The following is a 13864-nucleotide window of genomic DNA, read 5'->3' as shown; positions in this document are numbered from 1 at the left end:
TAATAGCATATATCATTAAACTAGTATAAAGTAAATATAACATAAAAATGTTCAAGAGTACTCCCTTTGTAGGCGGAAACATGCTTGCACCAAATACAATTTTCCAAAAAGCAAAAGGATTGATCCCTTGAACTTTCTAAAAAAAGGATCAAACCTTTTGCAAAAAGGATTATCCCTTTTACGAAAGATTGATCCCTTTAGGCCAAATTTGTGGGGAAAAGTTGTTTCAAGGCTATTTGGGTGTGTTTCATCATTTTCACCCTATATTTCGAAGTAAAAACCCCAAAAACCTCCCAAATTCAATTTTTCTTAAAAAAAATTGTTCCGGATCAATTTCAATTGAGTTTGTGAGAAAATCAATCGTTTTGTAAAAAAATTATTTTTCAATTGTTTCCACCAAAATTCTTCAAAAGGTCAATTCATCCCTCTTGACATTATTTTGTTGATCGATAAATTTAACAATTATTGAATTATTATTTAAATTTATCTAACAAATATAACCTGCAACAACTTAGGAAAAATATGTAAGGGGTGCTACCTCCGCCCCTTTAAAAATATTCGGATGCGATGATCATTTTTTAACTCTATAAATGAAAGATCATGTGAATTGAAAGCAATGGTCTCTCACAACGTTGAACAAGGGGCCGTTGGCTATTTACTTCAGCAAACTCCGGTTTCCGCTCAAGAATACCTAACCAAATTGATATCATCATTTAATGGACATAAAGTATAAATTTATAAAATTTTAGAGTATAAATTTTTTTAAAATTTTAGACAAAATAAAAATATATTATTAATATAAAATTTTAAAATTTTAAAAAACCAACCGCCCTTTAGTTACTTCCTTGTATCCATCCCTAGATATTACTCATATAAAGATGATAAGTTCAAAGGACTCAATACACACATGCTTGCTCATATCTTTCGAGAATAATTGGATTTCTGAAAAAATTATCTAAATAATTGCATTTCTTATTTCGTCGAATTCAAGAATTAAATTAATATTCTTTTTAAATGGATAAAGATTAAATTAATTTTTTCTTTAAATTTTTAAAAAATTAATATTTTATTTAAATTTTATGGATCAAATTAAAATTTAACTTAAATCTAAGGTTTGAAGCTGAACCGACGAAAAAAAATGATCAAAATATAATATTTGCAAAACTAATAATTAAAATAAGATAAATTAAAAATTAAAATGATCACTCGGTGTAGTTTTCCCAGGAAAGTTTGACCTTAACAGCTTTATCAACAAATTTTAAAATAAAAATATTATACTATTATAGTAGTTTCTATTGATGTTTTTGGATTGGAACGAACAATAGAGTTTCTTTTCGTTTCCGAGATTAAACAAATTGCTAAAGAAAAAAATAACTTTAAAATTACTATCATCAGATTTAAAAGAGTATCGAGCTTTTAAAGCAGAATCCAGGGATTCGGATATTTGTTTCTGTTTTTTCTTCTCAGTTTCTTCCTCTTTCTATTTCTCTTGCTGTAATGGAAGCTGATGTATCCATTCCCTTCTAACGCCCCTCGCAATTGAATCGCTTTCGTTCTACGGGGAGCTAGGGTTTTCTTCTTGGATCAAATTTCTTTTGGGTTTTATTAATTTTTAATTTTTGGATGGAGATGAATCGAGTTATGGTGTTATTATTATTATTATTATGGTTTCTCTGTTTTTCGAGTGTTTTCTTGATGACAACAGCCAGTGTGATCTTGATTGTTAACAACGTTACCTTCTCTTTTGATGACATTGAAGCTAGTTTTGGTAAGCTCTTTATTCTCTGCAGTTTCCTTTATTGGTTCCTGAGAAAGCATGGGAAAAATTCAAGAGATATCTTGATATTCTCAGTGCTAAAAGTTGAATAACTTCGTTTTCTTGTCTTTGAGGCGTTGCACATATTGATTTGTTGAATATGTTTGATTGAAGTGAGAAATTGAAGCATGTGGTTGTTGTTGAAATATAACTGATTTTCCCCCTTTTTTCTGTTCGTAATTTGCAGCCCCAGCAATTAGAGGGTCAGGGGAATGTGGGGTATTATATTTGGCAAACCCTCTTGATGGCTGTTCGGATTTGAGTAATAAAGTTGATAAAGGTTCCAACGTTTCTTCCCCATTCGCATTGGTTATTAGAGGAGGCTGCAGTTTTGAAGATAAAGTAAGGAGAGTACAGAAGGCGGGATTCAAAGCCGCTATTGTCTATGACAATGATGATGATGATGATGATGTCCTGGTTGCAAGTACTGCCGTACTTCTTTGAAAATCACCTTTCTATGTTCAATGGTTGCAAGTGAATGTTTCTGTACGGTTTGGTAAACTAGACTTTCTAATAATTACCATTGGAACACCTTGTAAATGCATATACAATGAACCTTTTTTGTCGCCAATAAAATCTTAAGAGGACTTTAACAGTTTTTGCTAAGAGAGATAAAATTACCAATCATAAAAAACTTGTCATTTTCTTGGATCCGTTGAATTGGTTTTTGACAGTACTTGTCTCTAAAACCTTGATTGTATCAGTTGAATTACTTTTTGTTCGCCCTATCAGACTTTTTGACCATAAGCATTTCTTCTTTATCCTTATTTGTTAGATGGTAACTTGTTGTGAATTGGCAATCATTACACTATATTTATGCTTTATGAAAACATGGGTAACCTTTTGGACCTCAACTGTAGTATGTAGAATCAGTTTGTCATCTTTAGTAGGGAATGGGTTGATTTTGTGGTTCAGCAAAGTTTGTTAAAGATGTACTTGGAGAAACAAGATTGATATGATGTAGAGTCCCCTTACTCTCTCTAGTAATGTAGTTTTCATAGAAATAGAAAAGTTTTCATCTTACTCTACCGCAAAATATCTGATCTCTGATATAAATTCTATTCTTAGTTTTGTTTCTGATGCATACAATTGTGTGAATAATTTTGAATCGGTGGACCATAGGAGACAATTTTACCCCTTTTTAATTTCATTTTATTCCTACACTTTCCACATCCATGTAAAACTCAATTGCATTACGTGGCTTCTGTACGGTAGTATGCATAATGCTTAAACAATTTACTAGGAAAACTTATCATTCTTATATATTCAGTTCCTTAGATTTACTACTGGTTGAGTAAACATGTTGCGCCTGTCAATCTGTAAATGCAATTATACCTGCTGGATCAATCTTCTACAAGTTAACTTTTGGATGAATCAACTGTCCAGAAGATGCCATTTTCGAGTAGATTGCAAATGACACAAGTAGGGTGCTGAAATAGAATAATTATTATAGATGTTTTTTAGGACAGCTGGGTATTTTTGTGCTCTCTGAATGCTTCCAAGAAGAGCGAGAATAAGGACCAAATATTTACCAGCAATTATTTCGTCTATGTTTATAAATATGCTGTCGTTATTCACGTATGGGTATGCTTGTTTGTGGTCCAAAATTCTTGTTTTAATTTTAATAAGTCATTAAGTGGAAGATGTTTGTTTGTTTCAGTCATTTGCATCATTCTTGAACTAAAACACATTTTTCTAATGGACCTCTGAGTTTAGCTCATGCTTTTTTTAACAGTGGCAGGGAATGCAGCTGGAATAAAAATACATGCCGTCTTTGTTTCCAAAGCTTCTGGTGAAATACTCAAAAAGTATGCTGGGCTTACTTATATGGAGCTGTGGCTAATACCTAGCTTTGAAAACTCAGCATGGTCAATCATGGCCATCTCCTTTGTTTCGCTACTTGCAATGTCAGCAGTGCTGGCAACTTGTTTCTTTGTACGCAGACATCGCATTAGGCGAGAACGCCCTCAGTCTTCTCGAGTTCGTGAATTCCATGGAATGAGCCGGCGTTTGGTAAAAGCAATGCCTAGTTTGATATTCACTGCAGTCTTGGAAGATAATTGTACATCAAGAACCTGTGCGATATGTCTTGAAGATTATACTGTGGGCGAGAAGCTCAGGATTCTTCCATGTCGCCACAGTAAGCTTCTTACAACACTAAGAATGACGTTTCTGGTTATTTTTCCATGCTAATTGTGTTTGTTTTAATGTGGTAGCCTAGTGTCTTTTTTGTATGTATTTGCATAGTAATTAGGCCACCAATTTCATGCAACCTCATTTTTTGGGTGGCTATCCCATTTCTGCTTTCTCTCAATGGTTTTTGGCTGTTTTGAGAAGCGTTTTTTGTGTTAAATGGATATAAAACAATTTGGTCCATTTGGCCTAGAAGCATTCAGATACTAATAATTACTTGTTTAAGAGTTCAAAAATAATACACAGTGCATGTAGCATTTTCTGACTAGCATGCAAAACTCAATTAAGGGAAAGTTGGGGTGGGGAGATAGGTTTCTAATGTACCAGAAAGTATAGTAGTTGACTAGTACACCTCTGTAAATAGCTTCCCTCATCTTGTTTAGGTGTTGTTCTTTGTTCTTATACTTGAGTACTTTTAACTAATTACAGAAAATGTGATTAATGGGTACCTTTTTCCCCACTAAAAAAAATTCTCAAATGACACAAGTTAGATAGGGGTCAAAAATAGATTCTTGTTGATAGTATCCCCAAATGTTGGAATTTGATAATCATGTGGGACATGCTGATATTAGAATTTTCAGATATATGTGCTTTCCATTCATTTAAAGATACTATCACTATGCTAAACAATGTAACTATAAAATCTTTGCCTTAGAATATAATCAAATTTTCGAGTAATAATTTTTCTTACTTTTAGTGAGTCAGGCTTTTAGTTCTGCAAATGAGCTTTTAGTTTGTGGTGAGTATTTGCTAAGTCTTGCTTCCCTTTATGTCTGATTGTTGTTTCCTACCCAGTGACTGAGTAGAATCTTCTTCAATGTTGTGATCTTAAGTGCGAGATATCAGTTGGTCTGAGATTTTGTCCGATGACTTCTCTGGTTGTAGTCATTATGGTTGTGCTAATCTGTTTGTTGTGATGAATACTTTCAAATTAGGAAGTGTTTATTGATGTTTGTAAGAAGTAAGAACAATATGCAAGATCAAATGGATCTGCTTTCAATTGTAGACCGATCAGAATTTCTACATAACATTCCTTCTTGTAGTCTAATCATATTTAAGAAAAAGTTGTGTTGTAAGGAGAACTTGAAAATTGGGATGTGGTTGTTGATGGGAAGCAAGAACAAGAATCAATATCAATATTGAAGAAAACTATGCATCTTTCTTTTTTGAAGAAAAACCCTACACATCCTGTAATTTTCCTGATGTCAAACTAATATAGAATTTTACCTAGCTGGATAGCTAGTGATGATAGGTTTTAATTTAATGCATGCTTGTGATAGGAAGTAGTAAATCTTATTTCATTCGATTGTTTTTCTCTAGACTCAAGATTCTCCTGATGATTTTCAGGTTTTCTGGAAATTTCTGATTGTATAGTTATTATTTTGGATGTTTATATATCAAGTTGACTCCAGTTGTCCCTGTGATCGGAAGTTCTGGTGGGTTTTAGCTGTCTAGATGCTTGTAAGTCTTCCAATTAGTAATATCAAGTTTATGAAAATTCAAGCAGCGGTTGTGCTTTTCGTCGGTATTGGATTTATGAACCCTAGTTGTACTTTAAGGGAATCTTGGTGTCTACCTCAGATCTCTTATTCAATTTTCCACATTGTTTTAGGATTAAAATCAATTGTAGTCTGCATTAATTGTTTTGACTTCATTTATGCTGTGGTTTCCAAAAATATGAACCTTTGCTTCACTAAAACTCTGAAGTTCCCCCCAGCATTTCGTATAATTAGTACAAATGTTGTAGTCTATTTTCTGTCTTTGTGAGCTGCTTTTTTAAATTGTATATTTATTAGCCACTTCAGCTAACAACTGCAGTTCATGGAAAATTTGAATGAAATATTGATTTTACATTATTTATTTATTGCTTCCTATTTTTATTTGGAACAGAAAACTATGTGATTGTAGACTCTTGCTATCATTATTGCCTAAATAATATTTACATTTGTGAAGTTTCTTTAACATGTTACCATATTCTTTCATTATTTTAATCATGGGGTTTATGTTTTATATGCATATATCTGAATATTTCTTGGCATTTTTCCCCAGAGTTCCATGCTTTTTGTGTTGATTCCTGGCTTACAACATGGAGAACTTTTTGCCCTGTATGCAAGCGAGACGCGAGAACAAGCACAGGTGATCCTCCAGCATCGGAAAGTACACCATTGCTTTCATCCACCCCAAGCTCTGTGGCGTCCTCTGCATTGTCATATACTCGATCTTCATTAGCGTCATCATTATCAGCCATACGAATAGCCCCAGCAGCATCTCCGTCCCCGTCTATTTCTCATAGTCATTCTCGGGCCGGCACCCCATATATTCAGCAATCGCTTAGGTCCTATCATCAATCTCCTTCCATGAGCTTCAGCAGAAGCTCAGTAGATCTCAGGAATGCATCTTCCCAAAGATCTCGTGCTTCTCATCTGGTTTCACCGGCCTCGTTGAATTACCCATCTATATCGCCTCTTAATACAAGATACATGTCACCGTATTTTCCAAGCCCAAGCAATGAGTCACCAGGTTTAGTCAGTTCTTCGGGTCACCTGATGCATCATCCACTACATTGTAGCGAGTCAGCTGCTAGTTTTTCTCCATTTGCATCTGCCCATACTCTTCCAGAATGTTAAGTGGTAATGAGCTGAATTTCATAGAATGTAATTTTTGTTTAACTTCTGGTACTCATGGTAGGTTATGGCATTATTGGGTTCCTTTTTGATTTGATTGGTTGCAATCTTATCCAATGTCTGAACTGTGAACTTTCTGCTTCTGCTACTGGATTTGTACATTGTAACATAAGATCTATGTTTATGTCCGTTATTGTGATTCTCATAGTGAAAAGTGTTTTACATCGGTTTATCCATTTTGCTTTCATTTTCTTAACTTAAAAAAATATTGATGTGATGTTTTTTTAATAATGATATGATATTATCTTATGGTAATATATTAGTATCTTTATTAGATTAAAATGAAATCAAAACGTAATGTTAATAATAATATCCCAAATGCATGTTTGAGACAGGTTGCCCTTTTTTAATCCCTAATCATCATTGCCTCTCTATTCAGCCAAATCATAGAATACATGTAAAAAAAAAAGCATAGAATAAAACCCATCGACATTGAAACACATCAAATGCAAAGAATAAGTTGGGTTACAAATGAATTGTCCTATTTTCTGTATGTTTCTGATAGGCAGTAGGTGGTGAGAACGTGGGAGGATGGCTGGAAGGTGACGGTGGAGATAATTGATTTCTGGTCAAACCGATTGAGAATTATGTGTTTTAATATTTTCTGTAATTTTTTTGTTGTTGATGAGAAAATAAGGGAAAGAAAGTTTTAAATGTAATATTATCTTAATTATAATTTTATTTAAAAATAAATTATGTAATGTTTATGTAGCCAACGTCATGTGTCATATTAATTGATTGATGATCTTTTAACGTATCCAATGTAAATAATTCAAATAAAAAAGTAATTTAAATATTATTTGATAAAAAAAATAAGATAACAAATTAAAAATAATTTAATTTAATGATAATTTATTAATTAAACCCTTCAATATATTTTGCGAAGGCGTTAAGAGATTTTAGAAGTTTTTTGAAATTTTATATCCTTCAAATAATTACAGTCCTGGACCGCTATTAATTTATCATCTCTAAATCTACTATATGATATTCAATTTGTAATCACCTCAGATCGATGCGGATAGTCCGATCTGATTCGGGTTGTCACATTAGGGCCACCGAAATGACCCATCGTAAAAATAGCGAAAAATTTAAAATTTTTCTTTAAACATGTAAACTCATAAAATCATTTATGAGTACCAAATAAAATTTATCAGTATTCGAAATAAAACAAATTTCAAACTCATATATATAAAACAAAATACAATTACATGCCCCCTAATCACATGTACCATACTCTGCAAGCAACGCCAGAAGAACTTCTTTACTGATGTCGTTAGATGCACTGGTACGATTCTTTTAACCTGCAATGGTGAGTAACAGAGTGAGCTTCGAAAAGTTCAGTAATATAAAACTACCAGATGATGCTACATGACATGTACAACAACAACAACAACAAAACCCTATTCTCATATATAATAGGGTAAGGGGAGGTAGGGCAGTAGGTTACCCCCAACGCCAGGTTGAGAGCAGCTTCCGTGGAAGACCTCCGACAGTCAGACAATTAAAAATAAAGATAAAATGCAATGCATCTATAAATAAATAAATAAATAAATAGTTGAACTTCCTACGTAAAATTTTCTGCATATAGACAGAAAACATAAGACCCGACTAAATTTAAAAAGAGAAAACATGAAGAGAATGATACACATAAGTCAACGATAGCAAGTTACTAGGAGGAATAAAGTCAAATGGGTTTAAAACCTTAAACTAATGCAACACTACTCCTCTACCCTAGTTCAAAGCCTTCATAAATTCCAATGACAGAAACGAATAAAAAGTATAAGTCATGGAAATTACTACAAAGGCATTAAAAGAAGACATATATATGATACACGCTATGAGTGACCCGCACTACTCGGCTACCCTAGTCTTAAGTCTCCATAATTTCCTCTCAGAGGTCATGTCCTCGGCAAGGGCTAAATCCTTCAAATCAGATCTCAAGTAGTCTTTCCATTTCCGCCTTGGTCATCCTCTCCTTCTGGTACCATGGACTGTAATCGACTCAACCCTCCTGACCGCATCCAACGGTTTTTGCCTAAGGACATGCCCAAACCACCGTAGTCATCCCTCCCTCAGTTTTTCGGATACATGCACCACCCCCAAGTACATCCTAATAGCAGAGTTTGGTGTCATGTCCCACAGTGTCCTACCACATGCCCATCGAAGCATTCTCATTTCTGCGGCCTCTATCCTCTTTACGTGATCCTTCTTGATTACCCAACATTCTGATCCATACATCAGCGCTGGTCTTATTGCCATTCTATAAAATTTTCCCTTAAGTTTTAGAGGAACCTTATTGTCACACAAAACTCTAGTAGCAGCCCTCCACTTTAGCCATCCCGCCTTTATACGGTGTGTGATGTCATCATCTATACCCCCATCTTTATGTATCATAGACCCTAGGTACTTGAAACAATCCTTTGATGGGAGAACGTGTCCTTCTATGCAAACTTCTATATCTTCATCGTTTTGGTTCCCACTAAAGTTTGAACATAAATACTCTGTCTTTTCAATATTGATCCTTAGACCTTTTTCTTCCAATGCAGTCTTTCAGGTAGCCAGTCTACTATTCAGCTCAGTTTTTGTTTCAACAACTAGGACAATGTCGTCAGCGAAAAGCATACACCATGGAACACCGTCTGGTGTCGCACAATAGATGTCGTCCATAATCAAGGAGAAGATGTAAGGGCTTAGAGCTGACCCCTGGTGGAGTCCGATTTCCACCGGGAATGCGTCGATGTCGCCAACTGTAGTCCTGACGTATGTAGTAGATCTACAATACATATCTCAAATCACCCGGATATAAGCAGATGGGATCCGTCTAGTCTCCAAGGTCTTCCAGATTGTATCGCGGGGAACGCTATCATACGCCTTCTCAAGGTCAATGAACGCCATGTGAAGATCTCTATTTTTTTCTCTATATTTCTCCATAAGTCGTCGAAGTAGATGAATCGCCTCCGTAGTAGACCTGCTTGGCATAAAGCCAAATTGGTTTTCTAAGACCATAGTAACCTGTCTCAACCTAGCCTCTATCACCCTTTCCCATAGCTTCATGGTATGGCTGAGTAGTTTAATACCTCTGTAGTTGCCACAACGTTGGGGATCTCCTTTATTCTTATAAATTGGTATCACCGCAGAATCTCTCCACTCCTCTGGCATCTTGGCAGTCTCTAAAATAATATTAAAAATGTTGGTCAACCACTTAACTCCCTCTTCTCCTAGGGCTAACCACACAGTGATGGAAATTTGATCTGGACTGACAGCTTTGTCCCTCTCCATCTTTCTAAGAGCTATTTTGACTTCCTCAAACCCAATCCTACTTGTAGTACAGTCATTGGTCATAGTATGATGGTCGACTGACCCATCAACGATACTATCTTTATAGGGAGAGGCACCGTTATTAAATAAGCCAAAGAAGTAACTGCCCCAAATTCTCTTAATATCTTGATCTTTCACTAAAAGAACACCATTGTTGTCTTTAATAAACCTAATGCTACTTAGATCATTTTTCCTATTCTCCCTGGATTTTGCAAGCCTGAAGATGTCGTTTTGTCCTTCCTTGGTGTCTAATCTCTTGTACATTTCCTCGTATGCCTTATCCTTTGTTTTAGCCACCGTTTTCTTGGCTTCCCGCTTTGCCTCCTTGTATCTTTGTTTAGCTCTCGATTTTTCTTCGTCGTCATTGCATTGTAGAAACTCCTTGAAGCAAGTTTGCTTTGTCTTTACCATAGTTTGGACTTCGTCGTTCCACCACCATGATTCTTTATATTTCTTGGCCTTCCCTGTCGACAACCCAAGGGTGTTTTTGCCCACTTCTCTGATGGAATTTGCCATATTTTTCCATAACATATCTGCATTATTTGAGTTTTTAGTTCCAAAACATGTAATAGACAAAACCTTACTCCTAAAGTCATCAACAGTCTCTCCATGTAAGTTCTTCCAAAGGATCCTAGGTTTACCAAGTTTAGCCTTCCTATGAGTGCTCCGCCCGTGGCATGCGCGGAACACCAAAACCAACAATCTGTGTTGTGATGCACATGCCTCTTCAGGGAACACCTTACAGTCAATACAAGCCCATCGATCCCGATTTCGAACCAGGATATAGTCAATTTGGGTACAATGATGCTATATGACATGTAGATAAATGAAAATCCATATAATTTCCTTATCGAATCAGAGGTATACAAATTATCGGGATAATTTGGGGTACCACTGGTAGTTCATTGAGTAGAAGCCATGAATCTCAGTTCATAAGAAACATTTCATAGTATCACGTTTTCAGGAGATCGAATAGGATGTCTAGTGTGTTCCAACAATACGATAAAATCATAATAGGTACACTAATCAAATGATAGTTAGTAAATATCATAAATCATACTGTAGTAAAGCTTTTTAAACTCGTAGTTTAAAACCATCGTATAAAGAGTTAACCTAAGGGAGCATCTTAGGGCCTGAGAGCCTACCCAAGAAAGTTCAGGGCCTCGGGACCTACCTAAGAACACATCTTAGGGCCACAGGGCCTACCCAAGAATGATCTCAGGGCCGCAGAGCCTACCTAAGAGTCACATTAGGTCCATAAAAACTTTTCCAGCTTGATCATAGTTGTACTTTACAAATCAGTATCTCCAAGATACAATTTATACCATGATACAAATCCATAAGCCATCACCATTAAGTCGGTGAATCCATAAAACAATAACCATAGATTTTAGTGTACCACATGTTAAAATAATAAAATAATTTATTAATATATAGGGATCACACTATAGAATCCAAGTATTTTTTAGAGACATTTTGTAGTCATCAGTATGGATAACATAAAACTTATGTTATTTGATCGAATTCCAGTAACGAAGTCCTATTGAAAAGAATCGATTACTAACCGTTCTAATCAGACATTTAAGGTTGTTACTTTAGAATTCCACTATGATTCATGTGTAACGGGAAAGTGTTCAAGAACCTTTATATAGAATAATTCTATATTTAGATTTACTAAGAGTGACTTCATTACCCAAACAATCAGGGGTATTCATGAATATACCTTGAATTCGTAATATTTTAGTCCAATTGAACCAAATGGGATATTTTATAATCTTTTCCTTCTACGTTACTTGCGTATTCAGACATGACCGAAGTGCTTTGAGATAAAAAATGTAGAAACGAAGATTCAAGATAGTTACAATTTATGTCGATCGATCGGATTATCAAACAACTCGAGTTACACAACTCCCAGACTAATGCATGTCGTCCGGTCCATTCAATGCCCTTCCTGGTATTCACTCTATAATACCAATAAATTTTGTCTATAAATCTTCTTCAGAATTATCATCGAATATACCTTAAGGAATAGAACAGGTATCCCAATAATCTTTACTTCCTTTCCACATTACAACAATATCAAGAATTGATGACGTATTTCATTCTTGGTTCATAACCCATAGGGACCGTACATCATACAAGTTCACTGGTATTCCCAGACTCATCCAATTTCTTACTATATTCTCCATCATTAAGGTTACTTAATTCATTTAGTAGTCAAGTCTTTTCCTATTACTCTAGAGTTTTCCAAAGTAATTAGGACGTTTTAGAATTTTGGATACATGTTATACTTTCGTTCAGTTATGTTCGGTATTCGTGGTTGATTTGTCAAACAAGTATCAAATTCTTAATATTGAATACGATTTAGAGTTGAGTTGAGCCAATTACTTCCATAATTATTATCAATCCAAACTTGAGAAGACGAATATGCATTCAAGTGATATCTATGCCATTCAAGTACTGACATAATATTATCGTTAATCGACCCGCATAAGGTGTTTTCCATAACTTTTTAAGGGCAATGCCACATCCATATTTATTTGAATTCCTTAATGAATCCAAAACATTTACTTATTCTTGGTCGTAAGGGTAATTTGGGTCATTTTGGTGCTCAATGTTTTTTCATTCATTTCAAAGCTTGAGGATATCCATTCATTCCTGGGCTTGGTGATATTCTTGAGTCATTTCCATTCCAATGGTATTTTGGTCATTTTACAAATCCAGTGTATTTCAATCCTTTCCTTCCGTCCGATCTTATTATTAAATTCAAATTTATCATTTATTTTAGTCATTTTGAACAATTCTGACAAAAGAATACCTCAATAAATTGTTCTTCAAGTATTTATTCATAACTCGAATATTTTCGGGTCAAGTGCCTTCTCAGATTTTACAAACAAAATATCAGGAATTTTTTCTGCACAAAGACATGATCTTAACTAGATAATTTCTTAACTAGGGGTATTTTCGTAATTTCTCATTCAGAGTCAACTCGAACTATTTTTATCTAATAGGGGTATTTTCGTAATTTCTTAACTAGATAATTTCGATATTAACTCTTAACGAAAATAATTATAGTTTAGATATCCTATGGTTAATTGCTTTCCCGAACATTCTCTGATCTTGAAATGATTTCATAACAAACTTCTAGTATTTTACACAAACCCTCTTGGGGTGAAAAACCAGTTATCCAAATTTTCTAAGTAACCTAGCATTTCTTATGCACATCTGTAGTTTTATCAGATCAATAAGTCTTTTCAGAGTTATTAATAAACTTTTAGAGACAATTCTTATCACTTTACAACATAAGGGTATTTTTGTAATTTTACACAACCAGAAAATTCTGATAATTTATCGCTTAAACCATATTCGGTTCGAATCTATCCAAACTCAAACATGCATAATATCTCAATCATATAAATCCATGCATTTTTTCATTATCAACATGTTCTATAAAGTATAAAGAGGTAGTAATATATTACCTCGATTTTCGTGCCATACTAATCAACCATATAATTTCCATTTGAATTTCCTCGATCATTAATTCAACTTCCAATAATTCTTCAAATATATAACAATATAATTTCATAAAAAACGGGGCTTAATTTCGAAAAACGGATCGAATCAGATGATAAATCAGTGAAAAATAGCTTACCGGGTTCGAATTTGGTGAAACGGACCCCAAAAATAGATTCAGGACGTCGAAAAATGTCAAGATAGGTATACCTAGAAAAAGTCAACGGCCGGTCAAAGTTCTGGTCAACGGTCAACGGTTAACGGTTTTACACAAACATCACCCTAACAGAAATTAATTACATATTAGGCACCATTTTAAAAATATTTATAAAACTAGCAC

At 34.5% G+C, this 13864-nt stretch overlaps 1 protein-coding gene across 1 annotated transcript; it reads left to right on the top strand.

Moving 5' to 3' along the window:
* Positions 1 to 1382: 1382 nt before the first annotated feature.
* On the top strand, positions 1383 to 6665 carry LOC120130244 (receptor homology region, transmembrane domain- and RING domain-containing protein 2-like). The gene is made up of 4 exons (XM_039147518.1): positions 1383 to 1768; positions 2004 to 2240; positions 3552 to 3956; positions 6059 to 6665. Exons 1-4 carry the CDS (start codon positions 1624 to 1626, stop codon positions 6634 to 6636), a joined length of 1365 nt encoding a protein of 454 aa, XP_039003449.1. The 5' UTR covers positions 1383 to 1623; the 3' UTR covers positions 6637 to 6665.
* Positions 6666 to 13864: the final 7199 nt, after the last annotated feature.

This window comes from Hibiscus syriacus, unplaced genomic scaffold (genome assembly GCF_006381635.1).
Source record: "Hibiscus syriacus cultivar Baekdansim isolate YM2019G1 unplaced genomic scaffold, ASM638163v2 tig00110528_pilon, whole genome shotgun sequence".
Lineage (NCBI taxonomy): Eukaryota > Viridiplantae > Streptophyta > Magnoliopsida > Malvales > Malvaceae > Hibiscus > Hibiscus syriacus.
The sequence above is the reverse complement of the archived record's forward strand: the minus strand, read 5'-3'. Positions and strand labels throughout refer to the sequence as shown.